At 36.8% G+C, this 27,927-nt stretch overlaps 1 protein-coding gene across 11 annotated transcripts in view; it reads left to right on the plus strand.

Moving 5' to 3' along the window:
• Positions 1 to 27,927, plus strand: part of PTK2 (protein tyrosine kinase 2) — a 195,015-nt gene that overhangs the window by 131,411 nt on the left and 35,677 nt on the right. For 5 of the 11 annotated variants that reach the window (XM_054167180.1, XM_054167181.1, XM_054167182.1 and 2 more), the window contains 10 exons: positions 1,021 to 1,051; positions 3,468 to 3,520; positions 12,277 to 12,360; positions 13,549 to 13,566; positions 17,354 to 17,410; positions 18,834 to 18,854; positions 19,907 to 20,004; positions 22,783 to 22,867; positions 25,204 to 25,304; positions 26,609 to 26,724. In XM_054167180.1, coding sequence (XP_054023155.1) covers positions 1,021 to 1,051; positions 3,468 to 3,520; positions 12,277 to 12,360; positions 13,549 to 13,566; positions 17,354 to 17,410; positions 18,834 to 18,854; positions 19,907 to 20,004; positions 22,783 to 22,867; positions 25,204 to 25,304; positions 26,609 to 26,724 — 664 coding nt within the window. Of the gene's footprint in view, positions 1 to 1,020; positions 1,052 to 3,467; positions 3,521 to 12,276; positions 12,361 to 13,548; positions 13,567 to 17,353; positions 17,411 to 18,833; positions 18,855 to 19,906; positions 20,005 to 22,782; positions 22,868 to 25,203; positions 25,305 to 26,608; positions 26,725 to 27,927 lie in introns of those variants that run through there. The other 6 variants (XM_054167175.1, XM_054167176.1, XM_054167178.1 and 3 more) reach the window with 6 other exon arrangements.

Genomic DNA, 27,927 nt, shown 5'->3' on the forward strand with positions numbered 1-27,927 from the left:
TTAGGCTGGTAAGCCAGATGGTGGTGTTCTACCTTTAGATAGCAAAACAGTTGCAACAAAATACTGCAGTTTGCCGTGTTGAGTGTGGCTTAGGGGTATATCAGGCATTTCTCCACTCATCCCATAATATGCAAAAGTGAGACTGTAGTTAACTTCTATGCTGTCTGGAAATGTCAGAAATTTTGACGTGGGTTAAAACCAAACTAGGGTTTGCATGATTTTGTGTAAACGATGTTACCATCTTCTAAAACTTGGCTATTCCTTGTTCTCTCCCATCAGTTTTATCAGTGCCACAGTGATTTAGATAGTGGAACCCATTTTAATTGCTCACCTTTTTTGCTTTCCTGTATACTTTAATCTACTGTAAATCATGGATATTTTAGTAAAGAAGTAGTGACTTCCACATCATCCTTCCCCACGTGGGTACCAAGTGTCTCATCAAATCCAGTGGGGAAAAATGTCTTGAATATGTACATCCAAACTTACACGTGTAGTTCCATTACCAAAGAAAGATTTGGAAACTGCTTACAAAAAACCTAGCTTCATCTCTGGCTACTAAGCATTACTAGCACATAATCTGAATGAGATATTAACATCAGTTTGATAAGTTATGTGCTTTAATGATTTATTTCAGTTGCCTTACTTGGAAGTCCAAGTTTGCTGCAGTTATTTTCTTTCTATGTTAGCGCTTAGCACAACTAGGGAGATAAAAGCAAAGCATTTCTTGCAGAGAGATGAGATAGTGTCATACCTTCTGCAGGTGATTTATTGGAGTTATTTGTTAAAGAATAAAGAAGGACTTGGATATTCTGTATACGTTGTTCTCCCAGATAAGAGTTTGCCAAAAGGTCTGTATCGTTGGTTAGAAGGAGTTGTGTTGATAAGCTGCTTTTGATTCAACATGAGCTTCCCTGAGAGATTGCAATGTTTATTGTTTCAGGCATGTATATATTGCATGTTGAGAGAGATGATTTAGAAACCTGAAAAATATGTAATCCTTTTTTCTTCTTGTTTACACAGAAGGTGAAAGAGCTTTACCATCAATACCAAAGTAAGTTTTATGCTTTCTTATCTTATTCATAAGCAAGTGTTCTGAAAAATAGTTTTCATGCTTTGGGATTTGTTACATGTGTTTAATATTTTTTTGTTGTTGTTGTTGCTTTTGGATTCTGGGACAAACAGCAGGGGGTGACTTGAGACCATGGGGCATAAATGACTGACAGCAGTATTAAACTGTAAAGATACCAGAAATCAGATCTGAGGGGAAAAGTGCATAATGCATCGATCATATTTGACAGTAACAAAAAGAGGATGTTTTGGAAAGGACTTGACTGAGATTCAGGCTATTTACTTTGAGTCCATGAATACTTTAATTACACAAGTGATGCTAAACAGTTTTTGAATTGTGGCTTCAATCTGCAAGTCACTCTGTGCTCTTGGTTTTCCTATTTGTCCCCTTTTTTTGCTTGTGTAACTACAGAAAATAGATGTTTGTTTTTTTCTCCTTTCATGTCATCTTTGTTAATAAAATTTCCTTAATGGGGCCCATCCGAGTTGGACTGTCTGTGTTCAGTGTAATAAACACCAGCATTTACAGAGCAAATACTTGCCAATCTATTTTATTAAAAATATGGTAATGTTGTAATTATGGATTTGAAGGAAATGCTTATCCATGTCAGGCAACTAGAGTTGCTTTTTTCTTTTTAGTTTTTATGGTCATACTGTATCCAAGGTATGCTAAGATGTGCTATCTGCATCTAATAATTCCTACATAAAGTATGCTAAGAAGCCTCTGCATTTTTCTTTCTCAAGCTATTGAGTAAATAAGAAATGATTTCTAATTTATCTCTGTGTGGACTAAGAATACTTCTTGGGCTGTTGATGTTGGTACTCCATAATTCAGTGGGAGACAAGCCTATTCATTCCTCCTGCTGATTCTGTGCACTCCTGGTGTAAGTGGATTAGGTCTCCACCCTGTCTGTCAAGTTGTGGTGGTTGTCTCTCCTTTCCATGCACAGTTTATTATTGTGACCTCTTAAACTTCAGTCCTTGAACTGAGACTTTTTTTTTTTGTTTCCTTCAATCTGATTGCTTTTTCTACAGCCACATTTGGACCTAGTTTAAAGCTTTGTCTCATCATATTATTTTCCTTGTGAACCTCATGGGGCAGTGTCACCAGGATCCAGTAGCAGCAGATAACTGTTGGAAGACAAATGAATTTTAGTTTATGGTGTCTCATTTCTTCAGTTTGGAACACAGGGACAGTGCCTACTTTGACCCAACCACCTCAGTCAGTTTCTTCTTTGATTCCTGGAGGGAGTCCAGAACGATTCTTACTTTTCCAGCTACTGCGTGGAGTATGAAACATAATTTAATGCTGACTCTGCAAGAAGCAAGCTACTTAGGTACTAGTGGTTGCTTTTCATCCACAGGTCCTGATGCAGCCCTCACTAGCCAGGTAGCTTTCTCATGATGCAGAAAGAGGAGTTAAAATTCAGAGAGAAAAAAAGACATTAAAATTGAGGCCAGAAACGGTGAAATTGGTAACCTTAGCGTGCACTTATATAGAAGAGGAAAATGTTGTTTCACTGAAATATGTACAACCAAGAAACACAAAGTCAGCTTTCAAATTACATAGGTTTTTTCTTTCTTTTGTTTGTCGGCGTTCCAGGATAAAATAAGCTTTGGAGGAAAAGTTTCTTCCCATTTTTTGGGACAGCTTACAAAAACTGAATTTGTGCACTTCAGTGGGTTTAAACAAAGGCACCACATACAGTCTTAGGCTAGCAGCAGTGAAATGGACTTCTGTCAAATATATAAAACTACCAGACAGCACTGTCTTGCATCTGGAAAGTTTTGCCTTTGCCAGATGAAGTTCCAGATTTCTGAAATCATGAAGTGCAGTACTCTTGCTGTCTTACCATGAAATTTATGTATGTGCAAGAAAAAAATTTTTACCAGAATTCCTTGGAATTTCTGTTACTAATGAATGTTTTCTGGCTAACTACATTTTAATTTAATTGTTTCTTCATTTTCTTGACATGTGAATGAATTTAAAATTGCTGTGCAGAAGCATCTTACAGAGAAAACTTCAGTTCATGCTTTCAGAAAGAATACAGAAAGTATAGAAGTAGCTTCAAATTATGCACATGGACAAAGTTTAGACATGGATGGACTGATCTGATGAGTTTTTAAAACTTAGGCTTTGTTTTTTTTCTTTTAAATTTGCTCTGTCATTGTGAATCAATATGCTAGTTAAAATGCTAACACATTCTTTCCACTCTTACACCCCCAGATGGGTTTGAAATGGTAGATTCCTTTCTGACTTCTCTCCCCCTCAAAATCTGTCACTGTGGGAAATGGATTGGCCCTGCTAATTACAGTAGGTGCCCTGTTAGGATGAATTCCCAGTGTATGTGACCGTGAAGAATGTACAGCATTCAGCGATTCCAACCTCTGTTTTACAGGCTGGCCAACAATGAGAAGCAAGGAGTAAGGTCACACACAGTCTCTGTGTCAGGTAAGACTCGTTAATAAAATTAAAAAAAAAGGGGAGGGGGGCAAGTTTGTTTATAAAGCTAGTAGATATTTAGACAGATTTTTCACTCACAGTTAGCTCACTTCTTGCTGCATGGCTGTTGACTTTCCCAAGACTGTAGCTCTGCTGCCTTTGTAGTGCAGTTTCTAAAGAAACTTGTTGCAGCAGTTCTGCCTAGCGTGGCTTGTGAGAACAGCCATATCTGTGTGTAATGCAGGGCCAGAATACTTCAAAGCAAGGCTGCTTGTCAATATTTTTGCTTAGCTTTGTAATGAAGTAGACTGTCATGGGCTAGAACTTAAATTACCTGATTGTGTTAATTATGAAGGAGCAGCGTTCAAGAGTGAAAATAGGCAATTAAATATTAATCGTCGCTTTTCAGAAAGAAGAAACTTAATAGCTGTTTTTTGGTAGCTGCTCTTTAGATCAAAGCACTTAATTTCTGCTATTGAACATGACAAGTTAATTGAAGGATGAGCACATAAGGTAATAGATGTTGTTTCTATATCTTATAGGCATCTAAGATGTTTGTTACTGTAAGGTTTTTAAAGTTTTTATACTTGAGAGAAGATTTTTTACAGACTCTTAAATCCTTTTGCGTGACTGATTCAGTGTCATAGCAGAAAATACATTTCCAAGTCCTTATACATGATGCTCATTAAGAAGATTTTTAATGCAGTAGTGTATTCATGTGATATATTCCCATAGATTTCTAGTATTTGGCCATGAACTTCACAAGCTAGTGCTGTGAATGTGTCCACTCCTGTCTTACAGGGAGGCTACGACCCCACTTCAACATCTATGTGAGTGCTTAGTGGCACACGTTCAAAAAAACTGGCATATTTCATACAAGGAGGAAGGAGGATATGTAGATGTTTGATATCATTTCTGCTTTTCAGATTCCTTTCCCCACCCTTGACCTTTTTTTTTTTAAAGATGTTTCAGATTTACCCTTTGGCATAGGAAGCCCAAATACAGACCTTGTACTAGAAAAGAGATAAGAGGATCTGGAATTAAAACCTGGATCAAGCTGTAGAGGTGTAACAGTTTCATCAGTTACTGTTACTTCTCAAATAGCAGCAGCTTTTCTTCCTTCAGTACCTATCAAGCAGGCATGGTAGATAAGGTAGATGCATGATCAGTATGTTCCCTCTCAAATTTTAGCTGTGTGGCTCATTTTAGCTGTTGGATAAAGTTGACATATCTGAAGTGATTAGTGCTGTGCTTTTTAATCACTCCCTTCATGCAGAAAAAGCTAATCCTTAGGACAAAAAAGCCATATTCCTCTGTCACCTTCAACTTCTTCCCCTTCCATTTTTCTAAGAATGCTGATAGACTTGCTGTTAAAGCAGTTAAAAATTTTTACTTCATGATCTGTTATTGGTGTCACTCCTTCCAAATCTAAGTGTCTTTTGCTTGATATCTGAAACACTTTTGTGTCTCAGAGCATAAACTTGCTGCTTCTCCTTTGTAGTAGTGTTTTGATTCTAATGCAGGGAAGTTACATGTCGTGCCACACAACTGGCATTTAGGTAATCTCATAAAGAGTAATGATGCAAGCTTTGCTGTAGGACCATGGAGGAAAGAGATGTAGCAGGGCTGGAGATGAGCTGGTTGTTCAAGTGAATATCAAGAAAGCTGGAAAGAGCAAAGCTGGCTCCTGATGCCATAAGCAAAATAACATTAAACCAGAAAATGTTCTTCTCGTTTCTTTCCAGTATCAAAATCAAAACCAGTTAGGTATTTTTCTTGTGTTATAGTAAGGTTTCATATCTTTCCACAAAGAAATTAATGTGCTTGATGCTTTTTTTTGTACTGTGTTGCAAACCACTGGAAACACTGACATAGTAGTGGAATGATTCAAACCATTCTATGCATTACCCAGTCTCAAGGGTTTGTTCTTTGAATATGGGTACACAGAACACAGACACACTTTTTTGAGTTGGGATTTATTTTCTTCCCAAATTATTTGAAAAGCATCAAGCATGGCATGGATGTCGGTATATTGAATGTGAACTACTGACAGATTGTTGAGATGAAGTTGCATGATAAGGGTTTTTGCTTGGGAGGTGCTCTCTGTAAGAATCTGAGTCCCCAAAGGAATCAGCTTGTTCTACATGAAGTATTACTTTATGTAGATGTGAACAAGTGTCACTTCTGTTGTCAGCGTGCAACTGATCCATCAGTGTGGAAGAAGGGAAGCAACAGATGTTTGTAATGTTCAGTTAACCCAAAGAGTTACAGGTCAGCAGAGGTTGACAGCTGACAGCATCCAGCGCAAAGCCAGCTGTGGGTGATGCTGTCTTGGTTTGCAGAACAAGTGCTTTTCTCTCGTGACATTCAAATGATTGGGAACTAGGAGCTTCAAATAAGACAAGCTTTTATAACTTATTGACAGTTGTGGCATCCTTCATGCCTTTGATAGTTTAGAACATAGATTAACTCTGTTTTCATTTGTTTTCAGTGTTTCCCTTTTGTTTAGACCTATCCTAATGCTAAAGCCAAATAGCAAAAATCTGAGACAGATACTCAGCAGGAAAATAAGAGAGTGAGACGTATTTATAGTATTAACACCCCATAGTTCTAAAGGAAGGCTTCACAGTATGATCCCCAGAACAATCCTGGGGAAACCACCAACAGTCAAAATCCAGTGTGGAACATTACTTAGTGGTCTAAAAGTTCATATGTTTGAAGTTTTGTAGGTTTGAAAATTAGCCTGTTAGTGAAAGGCACTTTGTCTTTTTGAAATATTTATTAGTGCCCTTTAGATGTATCTGGTCTAATGAAAAGAATATTTGTTCTTTCCAAGTGCTTCAGTATTCCACAGCATACAAAGTTAGAAACATTTAAAATACTTCTAAATATTTTTTTTTCCCCTCTAAATAAAGGCCTTTTCAAAGTAGTGAAAGGTAAAGTTGGTTTCAGGAATCCAAAGCAGCAGGTTGCTGGTCCGGAGAGCCAAGAAGTGTTCTCTTAGAGCTGTGTGTCACTGAACCACGTTTCACCACACACCTCTGTTTCTTCTAGTATTATTTGTCTGCTTTGAGTCTTTAAATTTTAAGTTCCATTCAATGGGGGGCATTGTCTTTCCTTGTGTGCAGTAAGATGCCTTGCAGATTTCCCCCATTTTATAAAGCATAGTAACAATATTGCCCCTCAAATGTTACATTTTTGTGTCTGTAGGATAATAAATAAAAATGAGAACAATTAAATGAGTTGGATTTTAGATTGGTGTACATCTGATAATGTTACTGTGATGCACCAGAAGCAGTGAGTGTTACAGCTAATACAGAGTTCCAGCTTTTATCTCCTTCTTCCTCTACTCCTTTCTTTAGGTTAAAAAATATTTTTTTTTACTTAGCCAAGAGGATACACTCAGGAAACAGTAAGACTGAACTGTTTGCTCTGTGGAAATATTATATCAACTTTATAAGAAGCAGCATACCAGTTGACTCTAATTTTACTGAGTAGATTTCCTGCTGTTTTGCTTGGAGTCACCTTCGTAAAGTGCTCTACTGTATTCTACAGGAGCTTATTTTGGCCAGGGATTTGTTTTGCAATAGCAAAACATTAGCCTTAGTAAGGTGATATATTTCCTGATACGCATATTTCCAAAAAATAATCATTTTCCCAGTCAATATATTATAGAGAGTTCTTCATTAAATGTAATCAATAAAGCCAGAGCAGTTTTGTTTCTTTTTACATAATTTTTTTTCTGACACAGACTTCTTTGGTTTATTTTGCCCTATCCTCACTTGTATAAACATGGCCAGGAGGAATAAATACACTTTCACATCCCTTGGCACAGTGATTGCACTGTACCTCCTTTGCACTAGTGAATTCTGTGGTTCAAACATTACTTTACATGCAGTGCCACAGAATAGGACATTTCAGGCCTACTTCTTTTGAGTATTGAACAAGGCTTGGCAGTGTAAGGTTTACAGTTGGACTCAAAAGATCTTAAGGGTCATTTCCAACTTAAATTGTTCCATGAGTCTAAGCCATGACTCTTGACATTCAGGTACTACTGAATAAAGTAGCAAGCTTGGAGGGAGGGAGCTATACCTGCAAAGAGGACAGGAGGGAAGAAGATGAGCTGTTCTGTAGGAGCCAGCTCAAGACATGCCTGAAGGGGGTTTTTAGGGCCTGCTTGTATCCAAGTAGATTCTGGGTTTGCAGCTTTAGTATGTGCTTGTTTGGTGAAGGAGATTGAAAAACATGGTCACTGTTTCAAATGTTAAGACAGACCGTTTAAGTCATCTGAGTAGTAAACCCAAGGACACGTGCCTTTAATAGGGTAATGGGTATCTTGGTATTTTAAAGAGAAATTTGTGCCATCTTGTTAACAGCTGCCAGAGCTAGGAACTACTAGCTCAAATGTAGTATTTTAACATCAAAAGGCATGTAGTTGTAAGTGTGTGGTAATAGGATGTCTCGAATAATACTGTGTTCATTGCCTCTCTGTAGAGGCAAAAAGAAAATCTGTTTCATTACAGATGTGACTCTGAATGCCCTGGTTTAGATACATCCAGTAACATGCCCTGCAAAGGAGAACTTTGGTCTCTTGGAGGGAGATTTCTTACAGGAACTGAAAGATTTTAGTATCCTGAAAGAGATAAGTCATGGCAAGTTCCTAGGTTCTGCCTTAGAAGCACAGATTTATAGATATTATTACACTTCAATCACTTTCTGTTGTTAACTCCTGATCGTGGCATGAAGTAGCATCAGAGTTCCTTTTTTAAGGTGCTACTGATGAGAGCAGATCCTGAATTTGACATAGTTGTCAGTTTAGTCATACCATTTAATTGGAATGAAAAAAAGTATCTTTTGAATGAGATAGTCATGAATTAAGTGACATTTTAACATGCAGGGGGGAAATTTTTAAATTAATTATTATTTTGATTATTTTAATTACTATTTTTATTTTAATAAGTGAAGGCTATGAAAGTTTCAGTAGGTCAAATAGAGCAGGAGCCAAATACCAAAATGCCCAAACTGGAAAGACAAAAAAAGCACTAAATATGCTCACCTGATTGCAGCATTACAACAATTTAAAATGTTCTTAATGAAGGAGTTGCAAACATACAAAAAGCCCTAAATGTTTCTGTGAGCAAGGGTGGAAAGGCAAATAAGATTTTATTGACCCATTTCTTCTGGCAAAGCACAGTGCGTGCTCTGTTTCATGATCCTGTGCTCAAAATGAAGGTCTTCCCTGTGCTCAGCTCTGAAAGAGTTTCTTGTGTAGGACTCGTATTTCCTACTTACGTTTGCATTTTGGTAGGGGAAAAAGGTGTTCTTTGCTCAAGAGTGTAAAGTTGTGGTTTTTTCATGTTTGTTTTATCAAATCACTCCAAAAAGTGTTGAAAAGTGTTTCTTGAGGGCTTATGACTGTGTCTCCTATCTCAGTTATGTTGTACTCTATGTCTCGCTGCTGAAAAGACAAACTAATACCAACAAAGCATGAAGTCTTAGCACAAATTATGTAGTAATCATATACATGTAATTACATACGTAACTAGAGGAATTAAAAGCCCCTGTACAGTTGTAGCTCTGACTTATGGTTAGAGGAGTGGGAAGTGTTCAAGCCTAAGGTTTGGAGTGGATGAATTTTCAAACCTTGAGCAAGTTAGTCTTTAAGTTCACAAAGGGAGTTAACATGCTTTTAAGTCACCCAGCTATTCTGCTGATTTATAAGAAAATGAAGTTTAACCTATCCTTAGTATTTCAGATTCTCCTCACAGCTGAATAGACTGCTGTTCTCCTTTTGTATTTTAGACTGACTAAAATGCTTCTTTTCATGCACAAAAAGACCAGAATTAACTGTGGAGACCGTTTAAACATATTTCCTCCACATCAGTGCCTAGGAAGTCACTGTCTTGATTTCTTCAGCCTATGCTGTTGGTTAAAGACAGTCTCACCTACCTTCTTCCTTTGTGAGCCATTCATTGGTTTGGGCAGACACTTCCTATTGATACAAATGGCACTGCAGTATGACTAAATAAATGTACCTTGCAGAATTAGTTTTGGTGTTTTGTTATTTATGTATAAACAGCTTGATAGTGCTCTTGATTTGTTTTCAAGGTTTTGAAGCACAGATTTATTCTTTATACAGATTTTTTTTCAGGATTTTTTTCTCAAAATGGTTGAGGAATGTACAGCTAAACTAGAATAGGACATTATCAATTTCAGCCTTCTAGTGTTGCTTATCTACTCACACAGTCCTAACGATGAGCTCCAGCAGCAAGTGTGGTCTAACGTTGGTGCTTCCTTTCTAACATAATCTGTTGCATAGCAAGCTGTTACTTCTTTTTATACACAACAATTTTAGTGAGCATTTAGTTTTGAGAAGAACTGAATTAAAAAAGAAGTCTGCTGAAGTCTTCAGCAGCATTTCTGAGCTTTGTGGGCATTTTAATACAGACCAGTGGTATCTCAACTAGAAGCTTATGTGGAGTGGTGGAAATCTTTGTAAGCAGTATTCATTTCAAGCAGGTATTCTCTAAGCTCATTAAGCTCTTGAAAAACAGTTGGAATATCTTTTCCTTTCAGTATTTTTCTCTTCTGTTATTTTTCAAATTTGGAATCAACTATTTACCTATTTTGTAGCAAGACTTTAAGATGTGGTACGTTTAAGACAAGACTGCTAGTCTTCCATTTAGTCTGGCAGAATAGTGGAACAAACTTTAGGCAACAAATCACAAAGGCGAAGTCTGAAATGCAGAAAGTGAGTTGGAGGTGTGTATTAGAGAGCATCAGGACATGTTCATGATGAATCGAATCCACCTTTGTCATTTAGATGTGCTCTTTGTATGAAATGGTCTAGCCAAGCTTCAGACAGCTTCTGCTACCTGTGTATCACTTTAGGGGAGGGAACATCACTTTGAGCTTAAATTAGCTTTGTAGCCTGAGCAGGCAGGTCAAGAGTTGAAACATCTCTTCCATTGCTTCCAGTGACTCTATACCTGTTCTTCTGTTTCAGTATTGGATTCCTTTATTCCCTTTTTAGTACCTTAAATAGTTACTTAAAATAGCTGGAGTATTTTTTTCCTTTTCTTTCATAATACATCTAAAGCTTTATATGAATGTTACCTCAGGTTTGTGTCAGAGAAATAGCACTGAAAAGCATGCTATGTGGTGTTAGGAAGGTAAGTCCCTGAGACTGCAGTGAATGTGGTATACCCAAGTATTGCTACACCAGCTTAGTCATTTTTCCCTCTCTTTGCACTTCTTTTAGATTTTAGCATTGAATCTGATTAATGTCCTGTCATTTTCAATGGCATGCACATTTCCACAATTGATGAATGAGTTCTATTCAATCACCCCAGCAGTTTTTGTAAAGGTACTTTTTGGTTGTTTAGGATATAGTGATAAATCACCCACTTGTTTGGACAGAAATTTGCGTTGTAGCAAAGAATGAGTTGTACACAACAGTGCGTAACCAGTACATTTGCATGCGTGAAGCTCCACATGCAGCCTCTAGATTGGGCAGCAATTGAACACACTTAATACACCCTTAAAAAATTCTGCACATTCTTTCTCAAACTCTGGCCACTAAAAACTTCACACCTACGTGTAAGATGGTGTTTTTGTAAGTATAGCTGCTTTAGATGGTCCTTATGTTTCCATAATCTATGAAAAATGTGAAGATATTTTTATTAAAAGATAATTCTCCTTTTCCACCCTTCCTTCATTCCACCTACCACTCTTGGCATGCTGTGCTTCTGTGGTAGTGGGCTTCTCTACTAGCACCTGTACCTCTAGCTTGTGTAACTCAGGGTGTCTGGACTAACTCACTCTTGAGTTTGGACTGTGAAGGACTACCAGAAACAAGATGCATGTTTTCAGTTGATTGTTTTTTTTTTTTAAAACTGCCTCTCACATTTCCTGAGATAGAGGAGAGAGAGGAAAGTAGAAAGCAGAGAGGAGCAAACAGATAAGAGAAAGAAAAGGAGCAGCTATCCCTCATGTTTGCAGTGTATCAAGTCTTCCTTTCTCACCTTGTGAAATCGGTTGTGGGTTCATTGTATTTTCTCCCCCTCAAAAATCTACTTCTGATAAATACTTTGCTAATTAGATGCAGTAGTGTGGCTAGGAAAGGGGACACTGAGGGACAGTGCCATGGGTCATTCACTCAGAGTTCCTTGAAGTGCTAGAATGCCATTGGGCAAGAGCAGTATTCACTGGGGATTAAACTCCAGTGGTAGATTTTGGGTCATAAAATATGTCAATATTTGATTTCAGTGGATAGAGAAACTGTGTTTTCCCGTGTTCTATGTACCTTGCTATGTGAAATACTTGTTTTCTGTTAAGCAAGCTCTTTTAAGGATCTGGAAAGTCAGTATGTCCGTGATTAATTCCGGGACTGCCACTTAAATCAGAATCCAGCTGTAGCACAGTCTAGTAGAACTTAGGGAGCTCTCAAAAGCAGGTTACACCTCTGTAATAGACAATGTTCTTTGTGTTGTCAATGGATAGTGTGTCTATAGTTGGCAAAAGATGACCTTTCACTTTTAGAAACTGAAATAAGAATAACTTTGTAGAAGGCAATTTGAAGGAAAAGACCAAATATGCTTTAGAGTTTCCACAACATTCATATGTTCATTTGCATATACAGAATTGTAACGTAAACCTTTACTTTTATGTTCATTCATTGTAGATGTTCTCTCCAGTCTCTCTTCTTTTATTTCCAAATAATTTGTTTCTGTTTTTCTCTTTCTTTTTCTTGCCTCTTTGTAAAGGAGTCAATCACTGTCAGCATAAAGTAAAGAAAGCTAGACGCTTTCTCCCTTTCGTCTTCTGTTCCCATGAGCCGCCGCCTAAGGGTACTGCACTGCTCTTTGTATAGGGCTGCCTTATTAACTCAAAAGCTGAATATACTAATGCAGATACTGGGGTTTTACTATTTTAGCCTTAGGTGAACAGAGTTCCAAGAATAATTTCACTAAATTTCTGCTACCCCTTTCCTCCTGTTGAATTGGATTTTCAAGCAGTGTCACATACTTGCTGGTCCCCATTTTTGTGGGGGACTTAGTTTTAAGCATCATATTCTACACTGAAAAACACAAATATCATTTGTATAGCTCTGCAGCCCCTGTATACCTGTGGGGGTTTTTGTTAATGTATTTTAACTTCATTCTTGGACCCCTGATACAGCATGCTTATGAATGTAATCAAATAGCAACCATAAGCATCAGCTAAGATCACTTTGAATTAAACATTGAATACAGTGATGCTTTTGGCTGCATACTGGTTCAGCATTTGGTCTTGACCAGTTTGGCTTTGTTAGGGGTAAGAAGAATTGGAGTAATAGTTGCATTACTTTTACAACATTAATGGCCATAACGTCTCAAGTGCATCAGCTTGTGCTGTGGGTATTGGTGTGAAGTAGGGCTGCTACCATGAATGTGGAATATGGTGCTCATTTAAGTAGCTTCCCAGTAGAGTTGCTCCGTGTGCCACGTGTTTAAATTTCAGCTTTGTGTAACTGCAGTATGCTTTGTACAAGTAATACTTAGATGGTTCCATTTCCTACCCTTGTCTTGGTGATAGCACAGGACTGCATTTGCTTTGAAAAGGTGAACATCAACTTCAGTTATCCAGAGTCATAAGCGTGTGTGAAAAGACAAAATTGAACTGACTCATCTGGCTATAGGAGATCTATTTTGTAGTGAAATACTGACTTAAACTAGAAATTGGCATTTCTTTACAATGCGTTAATATAGTTTGCTTCCAAATTTAGTTTTTATATAAATTTATGTTTTTAAGTCATTAACTCTTGTTTCATTATACAAGCTTCTTAGAACGTATCTTTGTCCCTTGGGTTTTAGGTGAGAAATCTTAAATTCTGCTACTTTTCTGGTTTCTCTTGAGTCAGGTATATAATATAACTGCAGTCTGAATACTTGTGGATTACTTATGAATTTAATAGTATATTTTCCCCTCCCCCTTCTCTGTCCCTTCTCTCTCCCCCTCTGTTTTTCTCTTTCCTTGCATGCCACCTGGATCTGCAGATGAAATTAGTGGGGACGGTAATATGTTTTCTAGTCTGTGTTACTAACGTGCAATATGCAACTCTTATATCCGTATGCCACTTAATGCATTTTTTCACTCATAAATTATATACAGATTTCAGTATTTAAAAGCAGGCTTTGGACTGTAACCAACAAATATTGTACTTCACAGGCTGTGCAACTAACACTTTCTGCTAAACTGGAATGGAAAAATCAAATACTATTCCAAACGCACAGGGACACGATATTGCATGTGTTTGCAATGAGACTTCTGGCATGACGCAAAGGTTTATAGGTTTGCAGGAGTGTACATTCAGTTTGATTCAAATGGTTGTGTCACAGAATTTTTTTTCTCAGTGGATGAAATCAATGGATGTAATATGAGAAAAGTCTACTAAGTGATGCTTTAAAGGCATGGAAGCTTTGAAGTGCTGTGTAGTCCTCTACTACTGCTTGCGTAACGAGAGCTGTGCAAGATAAATTAATGTTGGTTGAATACATCGGATATTAATCAGGCCTCAGCTGCTTAAAATACTGATTTTACAGACAGATTTTAATGCTTTTCTTCAACACTTTGAAACTTACTACAAAACACTTTGTAAGTTGGTTTGGGTTTTTTTTGTTTGGTTTTGGTGGGGTATTTTTTAGAAAATACTGACTTGGTATCCTCTGCAAAGAAGAAGGGGCTTGTGTTTTGGTTTGGGTTTTATAAAGATATTTTCAGCTATTTTTCTAAAGGATTTGGTACTAGAAGAATCAAACTGGTACTACTGATAGTGTATGGGGGTTTTTTTGTTCATATTAGTAGGAGGTACTAAAAGGGCATAAAAAGAATTATGCAGAGGAAGGTGATAAGAAATAGGTTGGTAATGTCTTATGGCCTCCCTCTCAGTAAAAATGTAAAGGGAATGTGTAACTTTTCATCTCCTTTCTATCCTTCAGATAAAAGTGAAAGATAATATACCAATTTTCTTTTTTCAACATCAAAACTCAGAGGATGTATTTTTCTGTCTTAAATTCAGAAATTGTGTTTCAGATGATAACCCTATGTAGTTTTTTTGGTTTTAATTGGTACTTACCTTCTTTTATAAATTAATGGGCTCTGATAAGTGGGACAAAACAAAATGAAAATAGACATTTCAAACCGGTTGTTAAGATCATATATTAGCTATTATAGCTGTAATATCGTAGGATGTGTTTTCTGCTGTAACAAATGCATTCAGATTTGGTAAAACACTGGTTAATTCACCTGTACAGCCAACACCATCTGTCCAAAACCAACCTTTTTGAATTTGGTTTTGTAAAAATCTTTTTTCCCCCCGTTGACCAACAGGTGAAAAAGCTCAGTGATGGTTTTAAAATGTGTGAGAGAGCAGCAGTAGTGAGCCTCAAAGACAGAATATCTCCTGGAATCTCTGCTTTGTTGGAATGTTTGGCTCTTGAGACTGCTGTAACACGTTCTTCTTTGTAAAGCAGCCTGGAGAGCCTTGCCTGTCTGAGTTTTGCTTTAGATTCCATGTAAGTTCTGGAACATCTCTTAGCAGCTGAAGCTACAGGTTTAGCAGACTCAGTAATAATCTCATAATACATGACTCTAATCATGGGGTAAAAGTTGCATGTTAGGGAGGTCACTTACCTTTGTTACAAAACACTTGGAGCACTTAAGTAATTGATTAAGTTTTCATCTAATTCTTAGAAACAATGCCAGACATGTATAAGAATTATTTTCTGAATTCTCATTATGTGTTCCTCTCCAGAGTGTTAAATATTTAATTGCATACATTTAATTTACTTGGTTTGGCTACTGAACACCCTTTTAGGGTCTTTCAGGACAGTTTTGGCAATGGATCAAAACCATGGAAAGTGCTCTGTGGTGTTCTGATAATGCTTTTGTTAAGAATAAACTTGATTAAGTTAGAGTGATGGCCAAGCCAAACCATTAATCGCATTTCCATTCTCTATTTTAACAGATTTAGTGTTGGTTTTTTTTAAAGACCAATGTGACACCTTTTCTGGTTTCCAAATTTCTTAAATTCTTCCTGAATATATTTATCTTTTATTCAGTCCCATTTTTTACGGAGATAAAAACTTTCTGGTGTCCTCAAATACTACTTTGTAAACTTCTTGCCACAATATTGCAAGGAAACAGAGTGATCTATACCCATAACGTTGATGTCATACTACTTATTTCTTTTGAATGGATGCTTATTTTTTAGATCAAACTGGGGGGTATTTTCTACAAAAATGTTAGTTTATAATGTCAGGAGTCAAAAACATACCATGAAAGAGGTTAGTGCCTCTAGTATGCTGCCTGGTTAGAATCCTGCACTATCTTTAATTGAATTATCATTAGGTGACTGTTTTGCTGTGTCCTGGATAGAAATTACCTAGCAAAAATTTAAATGTCATAAATTTCCTTATCTGTTTTTACAGTCCTACAGCAGTTAGAAAGAAAAATAGGTTTAATGTTATTTAATTAGTAGGAAGTTAGGTTCATAAAAAACTGCATTTGCTCACTGAAATGTGTTGAACTTCAAAGGTTATAGGCACTCTGTGATTTCCTAATTGCCGACTATTCAGTTTGTAAATGTAAGTCTCTAGTTTATGTATGTGTATAACATTTAGGAGCCTCGCTTTGGTTTCAGAATTGGCTTAAAGTGGTTGGACTGAGGGCTGCTGCCAAAAGGGATCATCCCATCCTTCTTTCCACACACTGTTGCTTTGTTGCAGTCACCACTCAGAAACCACACCTCTAGAAATGATGCCAGGGAGGTGTAGAGAGCTGTACATAGGCTCCAGGGCAGATGCTTTTCAGAGGTGGCTCATTATGTGATCACCTGAAACCAACCATGAAAACTGCATACTGGATTTGGACTTACTCAGTTTTGAGAACCCCTCTATGCATTTGAAATTAGTGATAAGAATTTAACATATGCCTTGAAGTGAAAAATTATCTCCCTGTTGTGGACTCACTTTGTAACCCTTGGAGGACCTTTACCTGACTGTTAGGAAACATTCTACTTATAGAGGAAGTTGTAGAGCAAGAAAAGGACCTTCTCCACATTAACCTGACAGCATTTAAACCATTTTGAGGACAGATGATGTAAAGGGTGCAAATTTTAAACAGAGGAAGAAAGATAATTCTGTCATGTTTCTGAAAATTTAGAGAACTGGCAGTTGTCAAACACTATTCATCAAATGTTGATTCTTGACATCAAAACTGGTGGTGAATTTCCACTAAAGGAAAATTGAGACTGATGGAAAAGAATGGCTGTGAGGTGGGAATGTGACTTAAAAGATCTTTATGCTACAGAAGGCTATGGAAAATAACTTACCTTGCCACACTGGCAGTAGGTAAATGCTGCCCTGGAACACCTTTACTGTCCGTGCTGCCTGTTTGGCATAAAAAAACCTAACAAACTTGTTCACATTTTATTGAAGGTAAAGCAGTTTAATCTGCTAATAATATTTTCTCCTTACTGCAATGGAATTTGATGTTTAAAAGATTTTCTTTTTAGTCAACAATTTAGATGGTTTCAGTTACAGAACTTGAACTTCTTTGAGTACAAATGAATCTTTCTGTTATTCCTTGTTGAATGCATTTATCTGATGTAGTATAATTGGCACTGAGGTCATTATCATGCCATAAATTATGCATGAGCAAGTTTTATTCATGCTATTGTAAATGAGTCCCTGCAATGTTGAGGTTGGGGGTTGTGACATAGCCTGGATAAATTGGAGATACTGTGCTCAAGAATTGTTTTCATCTACTTTTCCCGAAACTTTTCAATTCCTCCCTTTACAGAGACAGATGACTATGCAGAGATCATAGATGAGGAAGATACTTATACAATGCCATCAAGTAAGTATGGTAGTTAACTTGGGAACTTTTTTAAAAGCTTCTTTGGTTTAGCAGGGACTGAATCTTATATTTCAGCCTTAAATAATCTCTGTGCGAAGAAAGTATTCTTTATGATGTTGTGAAAACTCACAGATTCAGTGTTTTTCAAGTTCCAAGTTTTGAAGCAAGTAAAACCAAATTGTTTTGTTGCAGTTAGTGACTTCACAGGAAATTCTTTCCATGTCTTAAAATGTAGATTTATTAATTTTTTTAATTGTATTGCTGAACACAATACTTGAAGAAAGAATGGATAAGATTTCTGTGATAAGAGCAAACAATTCAGAAAGCTTCTTTATACTGCTGCCTCTGTCTGACCCTTGCTCTATGACAGAGCTTGCTGCTCTTAAATTCCAGCATCAAATAATCTGCACCACATGCAATTTTGTTAAAGATGAAAGACTTTGAGAACAAAAGCAATTCAGAGTTCTTCTGTGTCTTCATCTTTGGAGTAGGGAAAAAAAAAAGGCATTAGCCACCACCAGGATTTTGTCTTGTGGCCTCTTTGAATTATAATATAATCCTAGACTGTCATGGCTATCAAATCTAACTTGAGTGTCTACTATTTTGACTTTAAAAGTTGTCTGCAAAATTCTGGTTGCATTTTGGCAACCACAAATTTCTCTAGAAGTGGACAACCTGCAAAAACATGGGTTTTGGTTAATATGATAGAGGGGGAGGATGGTCCTAAGCTGGTACCATGTTCTGCTAAGAGCCAAGAATCTCCATAAAGATTTCTAGGGTTACCATGTGACAGGAATGTTTCATGATCACTTCAGTGTTTACAACATAGTTTCCACTGCTGTGGAAAATGTTTGAAAAGCAAGAATATATGTTTTGAAAAACATATATATGTGAATATCAGTATTGGAAAAGCAAGAATATATGTTTTCCAGAAATAAACACTGTGTTTTGAATGTCTTGCAGTAAGTCACTACTTGATTCTACTAAAGTAATTGCAGGATCAAAAAGTGCTGTGATAAATTATATCCTGGTTATTTTTTGTATTTTTTAAAATATAATAACTCTGTAATTTCCCTCCCTAATCTTCGTTGAAATTATCACAGAAGTACTTACTTGTGGCCCCAGCCCTGAATGGTGCTGAACACTTAAGTATGCCTTCATTTCCAAGCCCATGAGATGGGCTGTTGAAGTGAAGTCATTAAGTGCTTTGGTGGATTGAAGTGGACTTAAGTGTTCAGCTCTCAAAGGGCTGAATCAGTAAAGCTCACAAGAACAGACCTGTGACTTCTGCTGCTGTAAACTTAAAATTGCATCAGTGTTATTTTCTCTTTTAAAAAAAATGTTTGAAAATGTGTGTCCATGTCTTGATTTTAAGAAGCTATATCTAAGTAAGCATTTGATTTTTCTCTTAATTGCACTGCAGAAAGCTATGGAATAGATGAAGGTAACAGGAGACCCTTTACCCATCCCTGTGTGCTTGCAATTTGGAATGATGTGGAATTTTTAAGTTTACTATTCACTTTCATTTAATAAACATTATTTATTTATAGTTAAACCAGTTAGCTATGGGATTTTAAAGAGGAAAATGCAGTACTTGAAGAAGTGAAAAAAAGGCATTTATCACTTCGTTATCCAGCTCCAGATGACATATTTTCTGTAGTATTAATGAAGTCGAAATCTTCAGTTATGAAGTCCTAAGCTGGTTGGTTATTATATTTTTCTCTCTGAATAATCCAAGTAGAGGTGAAAACATATACTGTACATGCTTTTCTGCTATTCCTGATTTTTTTGTCCATGTCTGCTAGAAATTAAATTGCAAATGAAGTAATTCAATTGCAATTGGTCAAATGTTTTGCTGAAGTACTGAGCCATTTTTTCAGTAATATTCTCAGTCCATTAAACCATGAAGTTAACAAAATTGCATAACTCCACAAAACATACCAATTTTACTTCAATTACACACTGGTAAGAAGTGTAGTGCACTCAAAATTTTGCTCTTTCATTTTATCTCTATTTGTCATGCTCTTGTTTCTGTATTTTTTTCTTGCAGTTACCTCTTTAAAAATTCTCTAGGCTCATTTGATGGTTCCAAGATCTAAAATACCACATAGTGGAGTTCTCTTAAACATCTAAAGGGGATGTGTGCTAAGGGATACGTGCATTTACTAACAATGGTATTGCAAAGGCTATTTGTGTTGTCTTTTGCTAGCTATAATTAAGAAGGATTGAATTATGTTGATTGCATTGAAATAAGTAATGAACAGTTGTTAATTAGCAAATTAGATTTCACAATTCCTTTTCCATTGCTTTGGTTTCAATGTTTGTTTAAGAGGTTTCCACTGTGTGCACAGCATCTGTCTAGGTTGGTGTGCAGCAAATGTTAAACTTAGTTATTCACATGTGAGACATTTGAATGACTTTGGTTGTGTATCTTGTGGATTATTTCTCTGCCCTTCATCAGAAATGTAATATTTTAAGTACGTTATATTCTTATAGCCAGAGATTATGAAATTCAAAGGGAGAGAATTGAGCTGGGGCGCTGCATTGGTGAAGGACAGTTTGGAGATGTACACCAAGGCGTTTACGTGAGTCCGGTAAGGCTCAGTTCTGAAATGAAAGCAAGCAAACCTTTCTCCCTAAAAAATGAAATAAATATGTATTCATTAGCTGTCTTCTTGCTCTGAGTCTTCCAGAGGAAATAAAATTTGAATTTGTGGTTTAGTTTTTGGAATAGTCAGCCTGTAGAGTTATTTCCCATGTTTCAGATAAGTACCATGCTCAACATGCTAGCACCAGAGTAGTTTTTATCCATCTCTCTCTCTCTTTCTTTTTTCTTTTCTTTTTTTTTTTTTTTTTGGTAGCTCAGAAAAGGAATCAAAAGAGCTAAGTAAATTCAGGGCTGTGCCAAAGCCACTAGCTGAGATGGAATTAGAAGTAATTGCTTTTAAACCCAGCCATTCAGTCTGCTCTTTATTTTGAGTGTCTGAACGTGGTAAGTACACGTCCCTTTGGCCACACTTCCCTGTTGAGTTTTCAGTGCTTTAGCACCTTTTCCATATCTAGGGACACACAGTCTGACTTTAGGTTCAGCATTCAGTGCAGAAGCTGCCAAATATGTCAGGATAAGCTAATCTAACTTTTATACTGAAACACAGAGAAGACATTTTAGTTTGTTTTGCTGGCAAGGCAGTAGCCCACAACATAAGGATGATAATGTTAAACAAATGTGTCTGGTTCTCAAGTGACCATCTCACTGTATCTCCCACAAAGGAGCTTGTATGTTAGTAAAGTAGCTACTTTTTCTTGAAAGAAAAGATACAAAATGCTTGGACACTGATCCAGCAAAACCCCAATGGACAAAAATCACCTCAGTGAAATTGGTGAGGTTGGCAGGACTTGTGTAATTTAAGATGATGCTTCTGTGTTTTTCTAGACTGCAGCCACAAAGATTAAGATTGTGGTTTAAGTGGCTGAAAAATGAAGTTTGTGGGGGAAAGCAAAAGAAAGCTGGAAAATTACTTAATTTCATCAATTTCAAGTTTATAACAAGCTGATTCTTCACATGTAACATTAATATTTATTTCTCATTTGAAGAAATTGCCTCAGTTTTCACCATAATCCATGTGGACAACAATTCTAACTTCAGAAAAAATATTTCACAGAAAGAGCTGGGTAGTGTCCTGGGCACTGTCAGTGGGTTAAATAAAATCATCTTCAGTGCAGTATTTAAGTAAATAAATAAGGATAAACGTTATCTATTTCAGACACCTTTGATGTCTGTTCTGATACCTTCATTAGAAAAGTATTAAGAGAGATTCTTCACTTAGTCCTAAATTAACAGGAGTACTTGAAGAGTAAAGTTTCACTAATCTTGAGGCATTGTGAATAAATGTAGTGCTCTGTAAAACTAATTAAACCCCCTTTTCTTAGGGACTATTGTTTTGAAAGTCCTGTCTCTCCCTGTTCTTTTTCTTGAATTGGAAAACAGAGTTTCTCATATAAGGGTTTTTTTAATGGCAGCCTGCTGTTTACTTTTATTAATAAAACACTCACTATGTTTAATACACTTGAATACATGAGGGAAAAACAGAAAGCTAATATATTTTTATGTACTTGTCACAGTGTATGCTAACCTTTTGGAAGAAATCAAATTGCATGAAAAAATATAGGGGAGATTTCTGGCCTCTTGTTCTGCTAGCTCAGATTTGACAAATCTCATTTATCTCTGTGCATTGCACTTGTGAAGTTTTTATTCTAGTGACTCTGCAGCATCCATCTCTACTTGGATGCTGCTTACTACTAGGTATTCCTGAAGTACTACAACCAGCCTGTATTTCTAGCATGTTGCTCTGATGTAAGCAGTTCAAATAATACTGTATTAAAAGGGTGATTAATGGTTGTATTCACCCAAAAGTGTTACTTAAAATAGTGTTTGCTGCTCAGTACACAAGCTGTTTCCAGTCCAATTGATCAGCACTGTTTTGTCTCCTTATCCAAACACAATGAAACCTTGATATCAGGCCTTTTCCTATTTTTATTTTGCAAAATGTCTGGAGTCTTTGTAGGTTGCAGACACTGAAACTCTTCATTTTGATCCTAGTGCTGGTTATGGGATGTTTAAAAAACTTTACCTGAAACAGCAGAAGAGGAATTCAGTGCTCACACCCTGTGTTGATTATTGAACATGGATTTTAGAAGAGAATAAAACAATCTTGGTTTGCTACCAGTTTCAGTCATTTATGATTATGTCTCTGCATGAAAATTATTTTAGTCAATATTTTTCTGCAAAGTCAAGTATAGGAGCTGTATTAACTTAGAAAATAGACATTTAAGCCTGCAAAATATAAATTCTGATGGTGTTTGTCTATAAAAATAGATAGAAAATAGAGGAAGATTGAGCAGACGTAGGACAGAACTCTGAATCTTCAGCTCTCAACTGGCATAAAAGCCAAACAGGTTCATATGTCAGCCTTGTAGCCTTTCGGGGAAGGTTCATTTGTAATATTCCCATTAACCTATGCACAATTCCCAGTTTCCCAGTTGAAAGGAAGACAAACCAGTCCTTAAGCAGGCCTATACATAATGTTGAAGCTTAATTTAAAAAAACACTTCATCTGCTTTCAGCCTATTAAGAAGTTGCATGAGTGAGATCGTTTGAGCACTGCATGGATTAAATAAGTCTTAGGTACATTAGATGTCAGTGTTGTACATCAGGTGTCTTGATTACAATCATATTCTCATGTTGAAGCTTTCAACATTTAATTTTTTATTTGGTTTTACTAGCAATTTTCCTCTAAAGCAGTTTTGCTGGAACTTTGGGGGGCAGAATTTTTGACAGGCTGTATTTCAGTTATTTCTTAATGTCTTTTCAGGAAAATCCAGCTATGGCTGTTGCAATCAAAACATGTAAAAACTGCACCTCAGACAGTGTTAGAGAAAAGTTCTTACAAGAAGCCTGTGAGTATTAAAATACTTATTTTGGTGTAGCTTCTGTAACTGATCCTTGCAAAGACTGCAGCCACCTGTGCTAGAAACTTCTGATACTAATGCAAATCTTTTCTTAACATGCAACATGACCTTTTCCTCTCCTGCAATATGTGCTGGGAACACATCCTTGCATTGCCAACGTGTATGATTGTGTGGGGGTGCTTTGGTTTTCTATATTGAACGGTGACATCTACATCCTGTCAGGCTTCAGAGCCACTTTCGGAATATTAGACATCTGATCCTCTATTTTTGTTCTCCTTAATGAATTAAAGAAGACATAGCACTTGTTTCAGTGTATTATTTTTGAAGGTCAGGTGGTTGGCTTTGTCAACAAAGGTGCTAAAAATGTGACATCTGAGAGAGATCTGTTCTGAAAATCCAAAATTAAAAATGATGATGGAACAAACCACTGCTATAAAAAATTGCCCACAGTACTTCATTTTCCAAGTGGTAATTTCCATTCCTAGAGGAAGGCTTTTTGCTGAGATGAATACTAGCTGATAACTTCTGTAAGAAGGTTGTAGTTATAATTTCTCTACTGCTGGGATTTCTAAGCAATTAAGATAGGAGACTTAGGTCTTGATTCTTCCCTATTATCTTCTGCTGTTGGATATTTATAAAGCTCATAAAGGTATCAGTAAGTTACGTGGTTATGGCCAGATGTTACAATATACTTTTATTAACTACTTTTTCGTACAAGGATTTTTTTTGATTGTTCAGAAAATTTGTGTTCGTAGTTAATGGTTTCTTATCCTTCTTAAATTGCTATAGTTTTTTCCATTACATTTCCAGCTGCTGTAAAAGTCAATACTATTGTTTATGGTGGTAACTTAGCAGTAGAAGTACGCTGCTGTCTCTTAACAGTGTAGAAAAGAATTACTCATTGAATGCTGCATGTTACGCTTTGAGCTTGACAGATGAGGAAATGCCAGCTTAGTAGATGGATAAATAATGCTTTTCAATTTTGATTTACAAGTTTTGCCATTTCTTCTTTTGTTTTTTCTTCTTTTTTTTTTTTTTTTTTTTTAATTCTGATTCCCATCTCTTTTCAGTTGTTTGCATTCAGATTGCAAACTCTCTCAGAACATTTTTGCCTCATAGTTTTTAACAGCAGTCTTTAAAAGGACTAAATCAAATATCTGGAGAGGCAGAGTTGGTTATATCAGTGAAATAAAAAATTTATTCCCTAATAGTTAAATATTAGGAATATTAAAATATTCGTGGGGATTAGGTGTTTGCTTGTGATGGAGTTTTCAATGCTGAAAAAATTTAGTGTTGATTCTTGCAAGGAGGATCACCTCAGAATAACAAGTAGGCGAAAGAAAATGTTTTCATGAGCATCACCTGTGTCTTCATTCACCTCAGAATAACAAGTAGGTGAAAGAAAATGTTTTCACAAGCATCACCTGTGTCTTCATTCCTGTCTACTTTTGCATACCAGTGTATTACATTAGTGCAGCTGTGTGTGCTACAATACAAACCACCTGCTTTGGGGAGATTTTCACTGATCCTCCACTAGGTTTTTTTGGTAAATTGCTCCTTTCTGCAAGTAGTTCATTCCTCTTGACTCTAGAATCTGGATGGTAAAATGATGTCACAATTCTGCTACCTTTCTAAATTTGTGAGTTTGTCAGCTAATGTTGAATTAATTTGTGGGAAGTACTTTTTGTTTAAAACTGGTAAGACTGTGATACAAAACTGTGTGTCTTAATAGCCCTTCCCTTGCTTTGGTAATTAAAACTGTGTGCTTGGTTCATTTTTACCTCAGTTGAAGCAACATGTCCACATTACAAAAACATAATAAATTGCATTGTTTGATACAGCACAAGAAAATCCTAAAGCTAAATAATTGGGGGCTGTTTGGAATACATACTTTGATTTACCAAGACTTTAGTACTAACATTGTGTTCAGATAAACTAGTTCAGCTATGTCAGAAATAGCTTCCCTCTCTGAAATTCCATTTACTTCAAAAGGAAAGAGGGAAATCAAATTAATTTGGAGTCTAGCTTCACTTCTGTGTAGCATTTTAGGAGTTAACATGGCCCATTTAACATTTCACCACATTATTTATTTCTTTTTATTAATGCATTAAGCTGTGTCATTGATAGGGATGTTTGTTTTGCTGATCTTTTTCTCTATTATTCATTAGACATTAATATTTTAAAGAACACATCATCTTAAGTTTGCCCATGTAAGTTTCTATGCAGGAAAATATGTTATTGAACTAATATAAGCAGCAGTCTTACGGATAACACTGTCCAAGGATTTTGGTTGTAAACCACCAACTCGTTTCTTTTACTTTTAGTAACGATGCGTCAGTTTGATCATCCTCACATCGTGAAGCTCATTGGAGTTATCACAGAAAACCCAGTTTGGATAATCATGGAACTCTGTACACTTGGAGAGGTATGAAAATTTCTTGTGCAGCTGTGGTCTTCTCTGTAAGTTCACAGATACCTTTAGAAAATACTGAGAATATCACTCCTCATTAGTAATGCAAAGCCACTCTCCTCAAAAGTGATATTATCCTCGTCTGTAGAATTACGGCCTCGGAAAGAGGAGTGGCAGTATTTGACCTGACTACTCCACTGAGGGAGCTGCATCAGCTCATACCGAAATGATTTAGTCATGGTTTTCAGAGAATCCAATTGCTGCTCCAGAGTGAGAGCATGACCTGTGTCAAGATAATGATAATGTGGTATCATTTATACAGCATTTGCAAACATTCCTTCTAAAAGTGAAATTATGTGGTACATTCTATATTCTTCTGCGTAATAACTGCTTTTTCCCTTGGAAAACTGAATTTCTCCTGGGCTTTGCAGCAGGACTCTGGATAAGGTGACTTTCCTCATTATTACATGTTTTGGGCACATGATTTAAACAAAAGTACACCTCTGTTTTTATGATAGATTTGTTTCCTTTGAGTCACATGTTTCTGAATGTGTGAGCTGAAGTGTTATTTCATACTGCACCCTGGATGGTCATTGTAATTACCAGACTGCAGCACGTTGTTCAAGTTAATTAACAAAAAAAAAAGGGGGGGGGGGGAGGGGGAACAGAAAAACCTGTGGTTGAAAATTCATTTATTCATTCTTTGTCAAAGAAACCCCACAGATTTCCTTTCCAGTGCCCAAATTACTTTTAAAACCTTGTTTTAATTTACAGGGAGAGCAGTGCTATCTTCCATTTTGAGGACCGGTTTAGGTCCTAACTGCTTTATACTGGGACTATAGTCAATACAAATAGCGCATTGATGCTGACTACCATGAGCTAAATACGGTTGTTTTAGCAAACATAGATTGAAATCAGTGCTTTCAAAGCAATACTGATGGGATTGGCCACATACTGTTGTGTTCTGAAATTTTGTGGGCTAAAAATGTGCATAGTTCTTGAAGGACGAACACATAAAAAGTCCTGGAATGCTTTTCTCTGGAACCTGAAAGCAGTGTGCAAATTGTTAGGTCTTTGTTTGGTCACCAGTTTTTATGTGGAAACAACTGCTTGAATTTAACTCAGAGTCAAATTTCTTGATGGACCCATAACACAAGTGTTGTTCTTTTCTCAACCAGTCTTAAATGAAGGTGCAGCCACTCATACTTGTGTAAACTTTGCTGTTTCAGATATGCTTTGTTCAAATATGTTTGTGGTTTGGTTTTGGGGTTGGTTTTTTTACTAATTTCTTCCCTTGTTTTCCTTCTTTGTGCAAAAAGTTGAGATCATTCTTGCAAGTAAGAAAATACAGCTTGGATCTGGCCTCTCTGATACTCTATGCTTACCAGCTTAGCACAGCACTTGCCTACTTGGAGAGCAAAAGATTTGTACATAGGTAAGATTTTATGCAGATGCATCTGTATGTCTATATTTTTATATGTAACTACTTTAAGTTTTAGAGAATGCGAGTTGTCCTGGGTTACTGGAAGTTGGCTGGCAGTATTCTGGCTGGTTGATATAGTTGCTCAAGTGAAGACAAAAACAACAGATAGTTGGACTCTTTCAAGCTCTCCTATTGTGTTTCTTGAGTTAGGATGAATGTGCAGCAGCAATACCTTGAAACTCCTAAACCCTGCTTACCTGGTTTGTGTCAGTCTCTATAATTAGAATTTCATTTTTTCGGAGGCTGCCACCAAAATTAAACCCTTTTCAAGAGTGACACCTGCTGGCCCACTCCTAGACTGACTTGGGGGATGGTGCTGGATTTTACTCAAGACATTTCAGCTGAATTGTTCCTTTCTGGCTAGAATAATTTTTAAAGCTGAGAGTCACCTGTAGTCTTCCAAGAGCAAAACAAGGGGCAGACAAGGAACAAGGAAAGCAAAGTATTTATAGAATACAGGTACTTGCTTCATCAGGGGGTGAACCTAAATATCTTCTAGGTGTGCTATGAATTTTATTCTCATTCAGTGGAAAACAATAGAATAGAATACATAGAATAAACCAGGTTGGAAGAGACCTTCAAGATCATCGCATCCAACCCACCAAACAATCCAACACCACCTAAACAACTAACCCATGGCACCAAGCACCCCATCAAGTCTCCTCCTGAAAACCTCCAATGAAGGCAACTCTACCACCTCCCCCGGTAGCCCATTCTCTCTGTAATCTCTGCAATCACTCTCTCTGTATAGAACTTTTTCCTAACATCCAACCTAAACCTCCCGTGGCGCAGCCTGAGACTGTGTCCTCTTGTTCTGGTACTGGCTGCCTGGGAGAAGAGACCAACATCCGCCTGTCTACAACCTCCCTTCAGGTAGTTGTAGAGAGTAATAAGGGCACCCTGAGTCTCCTCTTTCTAGGCTAAGCAACCCCAGCTCCCTCAGCCTCTCCTTATAGGGCTTGTGTTCCAAACCCCTCACCAACTTTAGCCTCTTATTGTATGCAATTTCAAGTCCACAGCAGTCCCTTTATCGTGTATTATTTCATTTTGAACTTGAGCATTTTATTAGCATTTAAATACTTAATGTTCAAATTGTGTGTGCTGCATCTGTTGTACATACAAACACTTCTATGGAAATGTGAGCTGTGTATAAAT

Source organism: Dryobates pubescens, chromosome 14, assembly GCF_014839835.1.
Source record: "Dryobates pubescens isolate bDryPub1 chromosome 14, bDryPub1.pri, whole genome shotgun sequence".
NCBI classification, from domain to species: Eukaryota; Metazoa; Chordata; class Aves; order Piciformes; family Picidae; genus Dryobates; species Dryobates pubescens.